The following is a 13,946-nucleotide window of genomic DNA, read 5'->3' as shown; positions in this document are numbered from 1 at the left end:
CAAAGTCCTGGGACTACCGGCATAAGCTACCACGCCTAGCTATCAGAGACTACTGCTAACTGCTGTGCATGAACTGGAAAGCCCAGAATAAATGGATCAATTCCTGGATACATACAATCTTCCAAGATTGAATCAGGAAGAAATAGAAAACCTGAACAGACCAATAATGAGTAATGAGATTCAATCAGTAATAAAATGTCTCCCATTTGGTCCCAATCCAGGACCAAATGGCTTTATTATTGAATTCTACCATACTTACAAAGAAGAACACCCATTCTCCTCTAACTATTCCAAAAAATTGAAGGGAATTCTCCCTAACTCATTTCATGAGGTGAGCATTACCCTGATACAAAAAACAGACAAGGATGCAACGTAAGAAACCCATAAGCCAATATCTCTGATGAACACAGATGCAAAAATCCTCAACAAAATGCTAGCCAGCCTAATTCAGCAACACATCAAAAAGATATTATGCCACGATCAAGTGTGATTTATCCCAGGGATGCAAGGAGGTTTCAACATAGGCAAATCAATAAATGTGACACATCACATTCAAATGTGATGAAAGTCTTTTAATAACATTCAACATCCCTTCATGATTTAAAAAAAAAACAACCTGTCCACAGGAACTACGCATGAAGGGGACATAACTCAACATGATAAATGTTACATAAACACACAACTAACACCATCCTAAACAGGGAAAAGCTGAAAGCCTTTCCTCTAAGAACTGGAATAAGACAAGGATGCCTACTTTGACCCCTCCTATTCAGCATAGCAGTGAAGACCTAACCCTGAGCAATGAGGCAAGAAAAAGAAATAAACGGACCAGGTGTGGTGGCTCACACCTGTAATCCCAGCACTTCGGAAGGTCAAGGCGGGCAGATCGCCTGAGGTCAGGAGTTCACAACAGCCTGGGCAACATGGCGACACCCCATCTCTACAAAAAAAAAAAAATACAAAAAATTATCCAGGATTGGTGGCATGTGCCTGTGGTACCAGCTATTTCGGAAGCTGAGGTGGGAGCATCACTGCTTAAGCCCAGGACAATGAGGTTGCAGTGAGCTGAGATCGTGTCACTGCACTCCAGCCTGGGTGACAGGGAGACCCAGTCTCGAAAAGAAAAAAAGAAAAGAAATAAAGGCATCCAAGTTGTATAACAGGAAATCAAACTGTCCGTCTTCGCAGACAATATGATCTTATATGTAGAAAAACCTAAAGACTCTACCAAAAAACTCTTAGATCTGATAAATTCAGTAAAGTTAAAGGATATAAAATCAACATACAAAAATCTCTAGCATTTTTTTTTTTTTTGACCGAGTATCACTGTGTCACCCAGGCTGGAGTGCAGTGGCACGATCTTGGCTCACTGCAACTTCCGCCTCCCAGGTTCAAGCAATTCTCCTGCCTCAGCCTCCCAAGTAGCTGGGACTACAGGCGCGTGCCACCACACCTGGCTAATTTTTTCCATTTCCAACAGAGATGGTTTCACTGTGTTAGCCAGGATGGTCTCGATCTCCTGACCTCATGATTCTCCTGCCTCATCCTCCCAAAGTGCTGGGATTACAGGCGTGAGGCACCATGCCCCCAAATCTCTAGCATTTCTATACAACAATAGTGAATTAGCAGAGAAAGAAATCAAGAGGTCAGGCCTGGCATTGTGGCTCACGCCTGTAATCCCAGCACTTTGGGAGGCCGAGGCAGGTGGATCACTTGAGGTCAGGAGTTCAAAACCAGCCTGGCCAACATGGTGAAACCCTGTCTTTACTAAAAATACAAGAATTAGCCGGGTGCATGCCTGTAATCCTAGCTACTGGGAAGGCTGAGGAGGGAGAATCGCTTGAACTTGGGAGGTGGAGGTTGCAGTGAGCCGAGATCGCACCACTGCACTCCAGCCTGGGCGAGCGACTGAGTGAGACTCTGTCTCAAAAAAAAAAAAAAAAAAAAAAAAAAGCAATCCCATTAACAATAGCTACAAAAAAAGAAGAAGAAGAAAAAAAGACACCTAGGGATCTATTTAACCAAGGATGTAAAAGAACTCTACAAAGGAGACTGCAAAACACTGGTGAATGAAAATGCAGAAGACAGAAACAGGTGGAAAGATATCCCACGCATAAGGATCAGAAGAATTAATATGGTTAAAATGACCAGACTACCCAAAGCAATCTACAAATTCAATGCAACCCCTGTCAAAACAACAATGACATTCTGCACAGAAATAGAAAAAAAAAATCCTAAAATTCATACAGAATTAAAAAAGAGCCAGAAAGCCAAAGTAATCCTGAGCAAAATGAAAAAAAGCTTGGAGGCATCACACTACCTGACTTCATATTACAAGGCTATAATAACCAAAACAGCACAGTATTGGTATAAAAACAGACTCGTCAGCAACCAATGAAACAGAATAGAGATTCCAGAAATAAGTCCACGTATTTACAGCCAACTGACTTTTGACAGAGGTGCCAAGAACATACAATAGAGACAGTCTCGTCACTAAATGGTGCTGGGAAAATTGGATATCCATATGCAGAAGAATGAAATTGGACCCCTATCTCTCAAGTAAGTTGGATTACAGACTTAAATGTAAGACCTGAAACGATAAAACTAACCAAAGAAAACATAGGGGAAACGCTTCAGGATATTGGTCTGGGCAAATATTTTATGGCTAAGACCTTGAACACAGAGGCAATAAAAATAGACAAATGGGATTATATTAAACTAAAAACCTGCACAGCAAAGGAAACAATCAGGAGAATAAAGAGACAGTCTGTTGAATGGGAGAAAATATTTGCCAAGTATTTATCCAGCAAGGAGCCAATATCCAGGACATATAAGGAACTCAACTCAATGGTAGAAAACCAAATACTCCCATTGAAAAGTGGGCATGGGGCATGAATAGACAATTCTCAAAAGAAGACATACAAATGGCCAATAGGTATATGAAAAAATTCTCAATATCACTAACCAGGAAAATGCAAGTCAAAACCACAATCTTACCTCAGTTAGAATGGCCATTATTAAAAAGACCAAAAAAACATTAAGAGATGCTGGTGAGGATGCAGAGAAAAGGAACTCTTCTACACTGCTGCTCGGAATATAAATTAGTCCAGCCACCAGAGAAATGCAGAAAAGGGGGCCTAATCCAGGGAAGTATGCTGAGGGAGATGTGCAGTGGTAACTGGGCTTTTTAAAAGGTATTAATACAAGAGATCACCTAGAACAGGGAGAATGGATGCGGGAGAATCTCCAGTCAGCTGCCCATACCAAAAAATGCTTTCCTTCCTTGATTAAAAAGGATGACTATTTCTAGTATTTATAGTCTCTGCTCCCAAATTTGGAGGCTATCCTGATACACATCAAGAGTAAATGTCATTTATCAAAAGAACACTTGAGTGTGCCACTAGTGTGATCCCTGCTGTAACGTACAGGAACACAACTCTAGAACTGGAAAGGAAGAGACATGGGTTTCCAGGACACACAAATTTTAAATGAAGATTAATAGGAAAAACAAAGATACATCATATTCTTCGCCTGACCTTCACACTCCTCCCTCCCCCATTTTCATCTATTAAAATGGGCTAGATATACAAATACCACAGGAACACAACATATGACAACCCCGACGCCTCAGAAGGAAACCACAGTTAGGCTATTTCTATTCCTCCCTGTCTCTTTGTACTACAGTGTGCGCCTGTAGTCCCAGCTACTCGGGAGGCTGAGACAGGAGAACTGCTTGAACCCAGAAGGCGGAGGTTGCAGTGAGCCGTGATCGCACCACTGCCCTCCAGCCTGGGCGACAGAGTGAGACTCTGTCTCAGAGGAAAAAAAAAAAAAAAAAACTTCTTAGCTGGGATATTACTAGAGATTCATACAAGCAATTTCCTATTTCTTAGAGCAATAAGGACACCAAGCATCACATTGCTCAAAATAACCAGGTGTTCAAGCCCAGAAAGGAGGGTTGCAGAAAGCTGGCCATTCCACCTGCAGGCAGCAAATGCTTCACTGAGAAGCACAGAGGCCTTCCTCCCAGTCCCAAATGATATGGCTTGGCTGTGTCCCCACCCAAATCTCATCTTGAATTCCCACATGTTGTGGGAGGGACCCAGTGGGAGGTAATTGAATCATGGGGGCAGGTCTTTCCCATGCTGTTCTTGTGATAGTAAGTCTCATGAGATCTGATGGCTTTATAAGGTGGAGTTTCCCTGCACAAGCTCTCTCTGCCTGCCGCCATCCACGTAAGATGTAACTTGCTCCTTCTTGCCTTCCGCCATGCTTGTGAGGCCTCCTAAGCCACAGGGAACTGGGAGTCCAATTAAACCTCTTTCTTGTGTAAACTGCCCAGCCTTGGGTATGTCTTTATCGGCAGCATGTAAACAGACTAATAAACCAACACTCCAAAACGTGTGGCTCTGCTTGTGAAGAGCCTCATGATAGTTTTATAAAGTGCACAAAGAAGACCTGGTCAAAACAAATGGAAGACTCTTCATTACACAGAGCCACATCAGGAACAAATTACAAGGTATGCCCATTTTTTCTTTTGTTTAAAAATTAATATTAAAAGAAACTAGAAAATTCAACATCTGTGATACTGCTTAGGCATTCTTTCATTCTTTCACTATCACTGAAGGGTGGTGCTATTGCCTGGATATTTGTGTTACCCCAAAATTTGTATACTGAATGCCTAACCCCCACAAGGCAATGGGATTAGGAAAATAGGACTTTTGTGGGTGATTAGGTCATAAGGGGTTAACCCTCATGAAAGGGATTAATGAACTAATAAGAGATCCAGGGGAGCTCCCTTGCCCCTTCCACTGTGTGAGGACATTCTACAACCTGGAAGAAGGCCCCACCATTACCCAACCATGCTGGCACCCTAATCTTAGACTTCCAGCTTCCAGACTGAGAAATTTGTTTTTTATAAACCACCCAGTCAGCTGCAATTGGTTATAGCAGCCCAAACTAAGACAGGAAGGATATATAACCATTTTTGGTTGAAATTTCTGAAACATTTAACTTCCATTAAAGGATCTAATTAGAATATCTCACCTTTAAAATAAATAATTGTTGAACGAGATATTTTTTGAAGCTGTTTTGATTTTGCCTTTCCTTGACTAATCTTGTTAACACTTCTTAACTGTAAAATGTTGTTATTGTCTCATAGCCTCTGAATATTCTATTGTTAATAAAGTAAGAACTTTTTTTTTCCATTTTAAACTAGAGTCAAGGGGTTGGCTTGCAAGCTAAGAACATTTTTAAGGAGTTTTTTTTTTTTTTTTTTTTTTTTCAAAAAAGAATATGTGACCTACAAAGCCTAAATATTTATTATCTGACCTTTCACTGAAAAAAAAAAAAAATACCAACCCCAGAACTAGACTAACAACAGCAGGCTCAATGCAAAGAAATATACCTTGGTCTACTTATTTTGAAATAGTGCTTTTATGACTAGCCAGGCAAGCCAAATTGATTGCTCCACCTACATTTGATGACAGATCTGTCCAGAAGAACACTGGAAAGCAGGCCTCAGTTTAGTCTTCTTTGGGTTTTAATTTCACCATTTTTAGGATTCACTGAGGCACTAAATTTAGATCTTAAATCCCACCTCAAAATCAGACAAGGTTCGTAGGCTATGGGCCATGAGTTGTTCATTATTTGCCCAATGTTCAGCAATAATCAAGTTTGGAAAACATCACGAAGTATCAACAATGCTAGGTAGTATACAGTGAATGCTAAATGAGGGATTATATGAATCTTAAGGAAAGTGGATAGTATGAAAGAGTCTGAGTGGATTTAGATAGGTGGGCAGCACTGTCTAAACACAGGGCAGGGGCAAGGCCCAGATAAGAGGCATTTTGTGGCAGGGAGGAGAGTCTGGCTGAAGCATAGATACAGGAATTTCATAACAGGCGGTGATATAAACAATCTGGGGTTACAGCCTCAATAGAAGGGTCTCAGGAAAAGTATTTTAGCACTCCTCACTGTATTGAAAGAAAATACAGACTCATACCATGGCTGTTCTCCTGAATCATCAAATAAATTTGGAATCTGTGGCATTCAGCCAAGTTCACGGGGAGTCACTAAGCATATAAACTGGCTATGTGCAAAGCAGCCCTGCCCTGAGCTCCCGCAGGCCTGGGAGGTTTTCACTGATGCTGACTCTCTCTTGGCACAGTTAAGTGTGCAGGGCTGCACTGGCTGCCAGAGAAGAACAATGGTCAGGGTGTTTTAAGAGCCATTTTTAACTAGAAGTTAATTTCTGGGTGTCAGGAATTGACAGGGAAGTTTTGGCTATCAAAGACTGTCCTAGGAGAGGATTTAAATGACTACGTCTCTACCCAAATCTGAGACTGACTCATGAAGCCAAGGTGCCCAGAGAAACAAGATGAGTCACTGCTCAAGGAATTCGGGGGTGGGGCTTAGAGGTTAAATGTTGTACATAGGCCAGGCGCGGTGGCTCACCCCTGTAATCCCAACACACTGGGAGCCCAAGGCAGGCGGATCACGAGGTCAGGAGATTGGGACCATCCTGGCTAACACGGTAAAACCCTGTCTCTACTAAAGATACAAAAAATTAGCTGGGCGTGGTGGCGGGCGCCTGTAGTCCCAGCTACTCTGGAGGCTGAGGCAGGAGAATGGCGTGAACCCGGGAGGTGGAGCTTGCAGTGAGCCGAGATCGCGCCACTGCACTCCAGCCTGGGTGACAGAGCAAGACTCCGTCTAAAAAAAAAAAAAAAAAAAGTTGTACATAAATGTGAAAAGCAAGGATCTGTGTATTCAGGGCTGAAATAAAAGCTGGGGCCTACATCCACATCAAGCAAATATTTCCACTACCTAGAGTCAGTAAAATGCAGTGCATGGTTGCTCTGGCCTGCTTTCTTCTCCAGAAAGGTCTTGGTCTACAACAAATCTATTTAGGCTGCTTTTTTTGCCATTATAACTTTACATCTGTTAAATCAAACTAAAATCTGGCCTGAAAACCCCCTGCTCACATACTTGAGTTCTTCTGTACAAAGAACAACCTAATTTGGTAAGTAGCAAACTGGGAGCCTGACTCAGGAATGTGCTTCTGTAACAGCAGCTGAGTCTCAGCCAGTCCCGGCAGCCATATTTCAACCACTCACAGCCATTCAAACCACGCTCAAATAAAGCTCCAAGGCCGAGCTGTAACCAATCCGGCAGTTTCTGCACCTCGCTTCCATTTTCTGTACTCACTTTCCTTTTTCTGTCCATAAATTCTCCCTGACCACTTAGAAGCAGTGGAGTCATTCTGAATCTGCTGTGACTCTGAGGGCTGCCCAATTTGAAAGTCGTTTCTTCCTTGCCCAGTGACACCCTTAAATTTATCTAAAGTTGTTCTTTTAACACAGTTGGTTCAAACTGACCCAATTACCACACTATGGTTGACATCATTTTCCCGAGTTGATATCCTTCATATGTGGCTGCATGTCCACTGAGCAGGCCTGCCACTGAGGCCCTCTATTATATCAATGTCATCCTCTCTATAGTAATTTTAATCTTTCACAAAACAGCCCTCAGTACAAGTTACTATTTGACCAATTACACAGACGTTAATGGGTGTTTTGAGAAGGGTCAAGGAAGAAGAGCAGAAAATGATAAAGTATGGAATATGTTATAGCTGAGAATTTTCTTTAAAATTACAAACAGTGGGTCAAAGTTATGTGTCAGTCACTTCCAGAATGCCATTTTACTTCCAGAGATCTGCATCAGCTGACCTTCAAAATAAATGGACTAGGGTTCAGACCAAGTAATCAATCAATCAATACAGCATGGGATCCTGATTATCAAGAAACCCCACAGAGCTCACAGAACTCAGCAGCCCCCTCCCAAGGTGCCTATTCCCTCACTTGTAAAACAGTGGCAGTCATCCCTCATCTTTTCATGGAAATTTAGTCAAAAATAAAAGTAGTGTAAAATGCAAATCATCATCAAGATCAATCAAAACTCAGATTTCTAGATTTCTCATAAAGAGGGACTTGGACACTAACACACACAGGTGAGCGAAAAACAAACCACAATAGCTAGTGAGACAAAAGCTAGACCTAGTGAGGTCTAGCCCAGGGCATACAAAGCACGCCCACACATTCAAACGCCCTTCAGTCCAGTCACAGGCCCATGCTCTGGGAAGAGCTCTCAGGATAGTAACGGCTCTAGCTATTGCTCAGCCTTCTGGGTCTGCCCTGGTCCTCGTGCTCTAATTAAAAAGAAAAAAATATGTTGTCTCGCTTAAGAAAGAATGCTGATTTTTTTCTAATAGGATAAATGAACAGAAGATGTCAGAATAGTATTTGCTGCTAACTACCTTCAGATAAGTCACATTTTCCATGCCGCATCTGCAGAAACATTTGAGTGTGTGTCTTAAAAAGGAAGCCCTAAATTCTGCTGAATCATACTCTTGTGCTTCTTCACAAAATTTAATTAATGTAAGAAGAAAGCTTTGAAAATTAGCTGTTGTAATGGCTTGAGGTTCTGACTTTGAATTTTATATAACACATCTACAATTTACATATTCTTTTAATGTTTGGAATTTGTTTTTTCAAATAAAAGCAAGATTCTAGTAAAACATTTTAAATTATCTCTGAGACTAATTCCCATTAGTTTACCCTTAATGTTACATATTGTGCATTTTAAGTCTAAGCATTAAATTATCATACAGCACTTAATGTGATCAAAGGGAAAAACACAGGAAATGACAAATTTACACAGAACACAACTGTATAAAAATCCCCTTATAAAGAAAATTAAGACAAAAATTATAGCTGATCTATTAGGGTACAGATTTTCTAACCCTCCTCTCTGTTCCCCCTAAATATTGATAATGCAGGACATATTAATACACCCAAATATATAGTGTTTTATTAATACTTTATATGTAAAGAAAACATTATAAAAAAATAAAAATCAAGTAAAATTGACCTTTAAAAATCCCTTGAATGTGTCCTGAAGGCTGGTCTTGCATTAGTTACTCTCAAAAAACTACATATTCATCTCTAGTATGATAATGCAAAATGTGGGTGCAAATCTTCGTAAGGCCTCACTGCCAGCTTTGTATGATGCAAATGCAAATTGCTATGCTGCTGCTCTACAGGTTGGCATCAGAACTGGACCTGGAAGTTGTATAGATGACAGGCTCCAGAAGTGGCAACTGCCTTTCCCAACAGTTGAAACCTTTCTGGTCCCTTGCAGAGCACTCTGGGAATGTTTTAGAAAATGGGAGGAAAACAAAATCTGCTCAAATAGGAACAAGGACAGCTGCCTTCACTTAACAATGATCAAAACCCAACTCCTCACCACAGCAGAGCCCAGGAGGAAAGAAGCTCTGCTGCTGTTCGCCCACACTGAGCAGATGAGGAGAGTGGCTCCCAGTTAGGGAGGAGGTTAACAAGCAACAGCAGCCCGTTGTCCCAGTCCTTCAGATTAGTTACCTGCTGTGATTACACAGAAGCTGTGTTCCAGAAAACCACTTCAGGAAACGTCCCAAAGTAAGGGCACACATCAACTACTTCTCAGCATGAAACTTACAGATTTGCAGATCGTCTGTTTCACCTTTTGCTACTGGCTAATTTATTAGGACAGGTGAGGACACTGATGCTGAGCACATTAATTCCATGCAGCACATAACCTAACCGTCAACAGACACAAAGTACTTACTGCCACAAACAGCATGCAGTACATGGAAAACGAAGAGTGGCCTGAATAGAAGGACAACCTGGAAGAAAAAGAAGACAAATGTTACTTTTCTCTCTTAGGAGCCAAAAGTATTCTTGATTTCATAAATCTGCTCCTTAGCTTCAGAGTGTACACAACTGCCTCCCTCTACTTTGAGAAATTAGAAGGGTACGGCAGGGGGACAATTAGGACACGAACATTAAAGAGTGCAAGAAGGATCTGAGGTCAGATCTCTATACAGTATCATTTTATTGAAACCTTCAGGATGGGTAATGTGTCATGAAAATAAACTTGCCAAGCAATTCTAAGATGTCAGAAGAATGATACTTGACAAGTCATAACTGGCACAAATTGCCTTGACTTTATTACATACACACTTATGTGACCATGATTTAAGTTTTATTTTCCACTTGCAGGATTAGTCCCTGAATAATGTCATACCTCCTTGGGAACACTCAGAAGTTGATTGCTTTTTTCCATCCATATTAATATTTTAGTATTTTGGCCCAGCACAGTGGCTCAGTCCTGTAATCCCAGCACTTCAGGAGGCCAAGGCGGGCGGATCACGAGGTCAGGAGATCGAGACCATCCTGGCCAACATGGTGAAACCCCATCTCTACTAAAAACACAAAAATTAGCCGGGCGTGGTGGCGTGTGCCTGTAGTCCCAGCTACTCGGGAGGCTGAGGCAGAAGAATTGCTTGAACCTGGGAGGCGGAGGCTGCAGTGGGCCAAGATCGCACCACTGCACTCCAGCCTGGGTGACAGAGGGAGACTCCATCTCAAAAAAAAAAAAAAAATTGGTGTTTTAAATGGGCACACATCTTGCCTTACATTTCCCACCAAATTCAGTGCTTTTGTTTCTTTCAATATTAGAGTCTATAAACATCTAAGTATCATCTTCCCCACCTAAAAATGACAGAATGCTTACAAAACTTAATTTTGTGGCACTTCTGAGAAAAGAAAAATAGAGCTAACATTAAAGATCTAAGATTTGCTTATACAGAATGAGCCACTGATGCAGAAGAGGCAAGCACATCAGGCACAGTGAAAGTATGCCATGAAAAGATGCTCATGCAAATAACTAGAATGCATCTCCCAACCACTTTTCCCTACGTAAGAATAAGAACAAAAACAAGAGGGACTGGCTCTTAAGTAATTTACTTATTACACTCTGCCTTGTTCAAAAGGAATTTAAGGGAGATGTTGGTTCCCTGAATTCAGACAGGAGAAAAACCTCCTCACACACATACTGGAAAGTCACGTGTGTATGTTTGGCAGCTGCCAGTGGGTGGGAAAGAAAGGATTACTTAAAAAAAAAAAAAAAAATATATATATATATATATATACACACACACACACACACACATATATATATGATTCTACCAAGAATTTTGACTTCTTTTTGTAATCAGATACATGCCTAAGAAAGAGAATTCTGTAAATTCCTGTGCCAACCAGGAATTATGTAATTAAACCCAATAATTATTCTGGGTTTAGTCTACGTAAAGGAAGAAAAATAAATCACTTTTTAACCTTGCTATTTGACCACACAGAATGGATCAATACGAATAGTAATTTTAAATCAGATAATTAGAGCACAGCTCTGCATATTTTATAGTTTCAATGTTTTATTGAAGAGCCTACAAGTTAATAAAAGCCAATTTCAAGGATTGTCAAAGCCCACCAAGCCAACATATCCATAATCACAGAAATACTCTCAAAGCCAAGCAAGTGAGGTCTCACTAAATCCTTTACACTGTGCTATAAAATCATGAACTGCAAACTAATTTAGGTAATAGTTTTAAACAGCTCTGAATCAGCCATAGAATGATTTCATTTGTTGGTTTCCATTTTTTACACTGAATACAAAAACAGATATTTTATTCAGTATAGAATTTGTGAAGAAGTCTGGCTATGACTTTGACAGACAGGGATTAAAAACAAAGGGGTAATTCTATTCAATCTCAGTGTCTACGTCTTTATCCATAGTAATTTACCAAACAGATCATAATATGGTCTTTTATTTCTATTAAGCAAACAGAATAAAGCACAAAAAAATGGAAATTCAAAGCATTCATATTCCATATAAATCTAACTCTTTATCAGAGTCTTTAGGAGATACAGCTCTTACAGATATCTTATTATGACCAGAATTCACAAATAGACTAAATATCTGTATGGGTGGTTTAATAAATCCCAAGGAGTAGCCCAAATGCTTTTTTTTTTTTTTTTTTTTGAGACAGAGTCTCACTGTATTGCCCAGACTGGAGTGCAGTGGTGCATTCTTGGCTCACTGCAACCTCCGCCTCCCGGGTTCAAGTGATTCTCCTGCCTCAGCCTCCCTAATAGCAGGGATTACAGGCTTGCACCACTGCGCCAGCTAATTTTTGTATTTTTAGTAGAGACGAGGTTTCGCCACGTTGGCCATGCTGGTCTGGAACTCCTGACCTCATGTGATCCGTCGCCCTCGGCCTCCCAAAGTGCTAGGATTACAAGCGTGAGCCACCGCACCCGGCCCCAAATGCAGTTTGTTTTCATCATAGTGACTTCACTGAAATGTTTAAGACTATGGCCCTGGCCTAAGAACCCTGCCCTTAGACTTTAACCAATTCTAGATTTTAACCAATCCTAGACTATCATCTCACTTCATTATAGCCTCTCTGATGAAGGCAAGTACAGTACAGTAACAATGTGAGCCAGCTTTCCAACCAAATCTTACGAAAATCTTCTCAGGAAGAAAATTTACGGAGAGAAAAATGTATTTTGAAATGCTGCTGTTTTCACTGACTCTGAGGAGTGGTCTACTGAACAATAAGCCAGCTTCAATTATTAAGTAAACTGATTTTGACTACATAAATCACTATGAATGGGATTCTATTTTGTGTGTGTGTGTGTGTGTGTGTGTGTGTGTGTGTGTGATGGAGTCTCGCTCTGTTACCCAGGCTGGAGTGCAGTGGCGTGATTTGGCTCACTGCCACCTCTGCCTCCTGGGTTCAAGCGATTCTCCTGTCTCACCCTCCTGAGTAGCTGGGACTACAGGTGCGCACCACCACGCCCAGCTAATTGTTGTATTTTTAGTAGAGATGGGGTTTCGCCCTGTTGGCCAGGCTGGTCTTGAACTCCTGACCTCAGGTGATCTGCCCGCCTCGGCCTCCCAAAGTACTGGGATTACAGGCGTGAGCCACCGCGCCTAGCCTGGGATTCTATTTCAAATGGCAACTTTATGATGTTTTTTTCCTCACATTTGTCAGCCAGGGCACCCCCTTCTCAGAGCTGATTAAACTTGGCCTGATCCCCAATATCATGGCATTGAGAGCATTCATAGCCATCTGCCTGCATCTGCCTGCCCCCATGCATGTGAGTTCCCTCCTCGACTGAGCATTCTTCTATCTCTGTGCTCCAACATCCACATCCATGTTCAGCCTCATAAATCGCAAAGACACAATCAAATCCATCCTTCATCAGCATCAAAAGCAATCAACTCATATAAAGCATATCTTAATTTAGTATTTTGGGGCTCAGAAGGAGGTTAAATCACAAAGAACCCAGCTGATCATCTCTGATCTCTTCCCACCACCTTTCTTCCTTTCCTCCTCCCTACTCTCCAAAGTTAAAAAGCACAAAACAGATACACCTTTAGCTGTTTTCATTTGAAATATATTTATTTTGCATTCTTTTTTTTTTTTTTTTTTTTTTTTTTGAGACAGAGTCTCACTCTGTCACCCAGGCTGGAGTTCAGTGGCCCAATCTGAGCTCACTGCAACCTCCGCCTCCTGGGTTCAAGCAATTCTCCTGCCTCAGCCTCCCAAGTAGCAGGGATTAGAGGCGCCTGCCATCATGCCTGGCTAATTTTTGTATTTTTAGTAGAGACAGGGTTTCACCGTGTTGCCCAGGCTGGCCTCAAACTCCTGACCTCGAGTGACCTGCCTGCCTCGGCCTCCCAAAGTGCTGGGATTACAGACATGAGCCACCGTGCCCAGCCTACATTCATTCTTGAATGATGGTATTCCTGAGTACAGAATTCTAAATTGATGACTTTTTTTCTCATCGCTTTGAGGCTATCATTGCGCTATCTTCTGGCTTCTGCTTTTGCTGTTAAAATATAAGCCATCTGTCAGCCAGTTCTTTCTGGGTAATCTGTCTTTTCTCTGTAACTGCTTCCTCTCCTCCTGCCCCCATCAATCAATATTCTAGTTTTACTGCGTTGTGTCTAGTACTAGGATTTCCTTTTATTGCTCTAGTTTAGTATTCGTTGGCTTC

The 13,946-nt window shown here is 41.4% G+C and overlaps 1 protein-coding gene across 2 annotated transcripts in view; it reads right to left on the bottom strand.

The window, feature by feature from the left end:
• PLPP1 (phospholipid phosphatase 1) overlaps positions 1 to 13,946 on the bottom strand; it is a 110,137-nt gene that overhangs the window by 7,348 nt on the left and 88,843 nt on the right. For both annotated transcript variants that reach the window (XM_517759.8, XM_001146001.7), the window contains exon 4: positions 9,667 to 9,724. In XM_517759.8, the coding sequence (XP_517759.2) occupies positions 9,667 to 9,724 (58 nt within the window). The remainder of the gene's footprint in view (positions 1 to 9,666; positions 9,725 to 13,946) is intronic.

Source organism: Pan troglodytes, chromosome 4, assembly GCF_028858775.2.
Source record: "Pan troglodytes isolate AG18354 chromosome 4, NHGRI_mPanTro3-v2.0_pri, whole genome shotgun sequence".
NCBI lineage: Eukaryota > Metazoa > Chordata > Mammalia > Primates > Hominidae > Pan > Pan troglodytes.
This window is presented reverse-complemented; position numbering and strand designations above follow the sequence as displayed.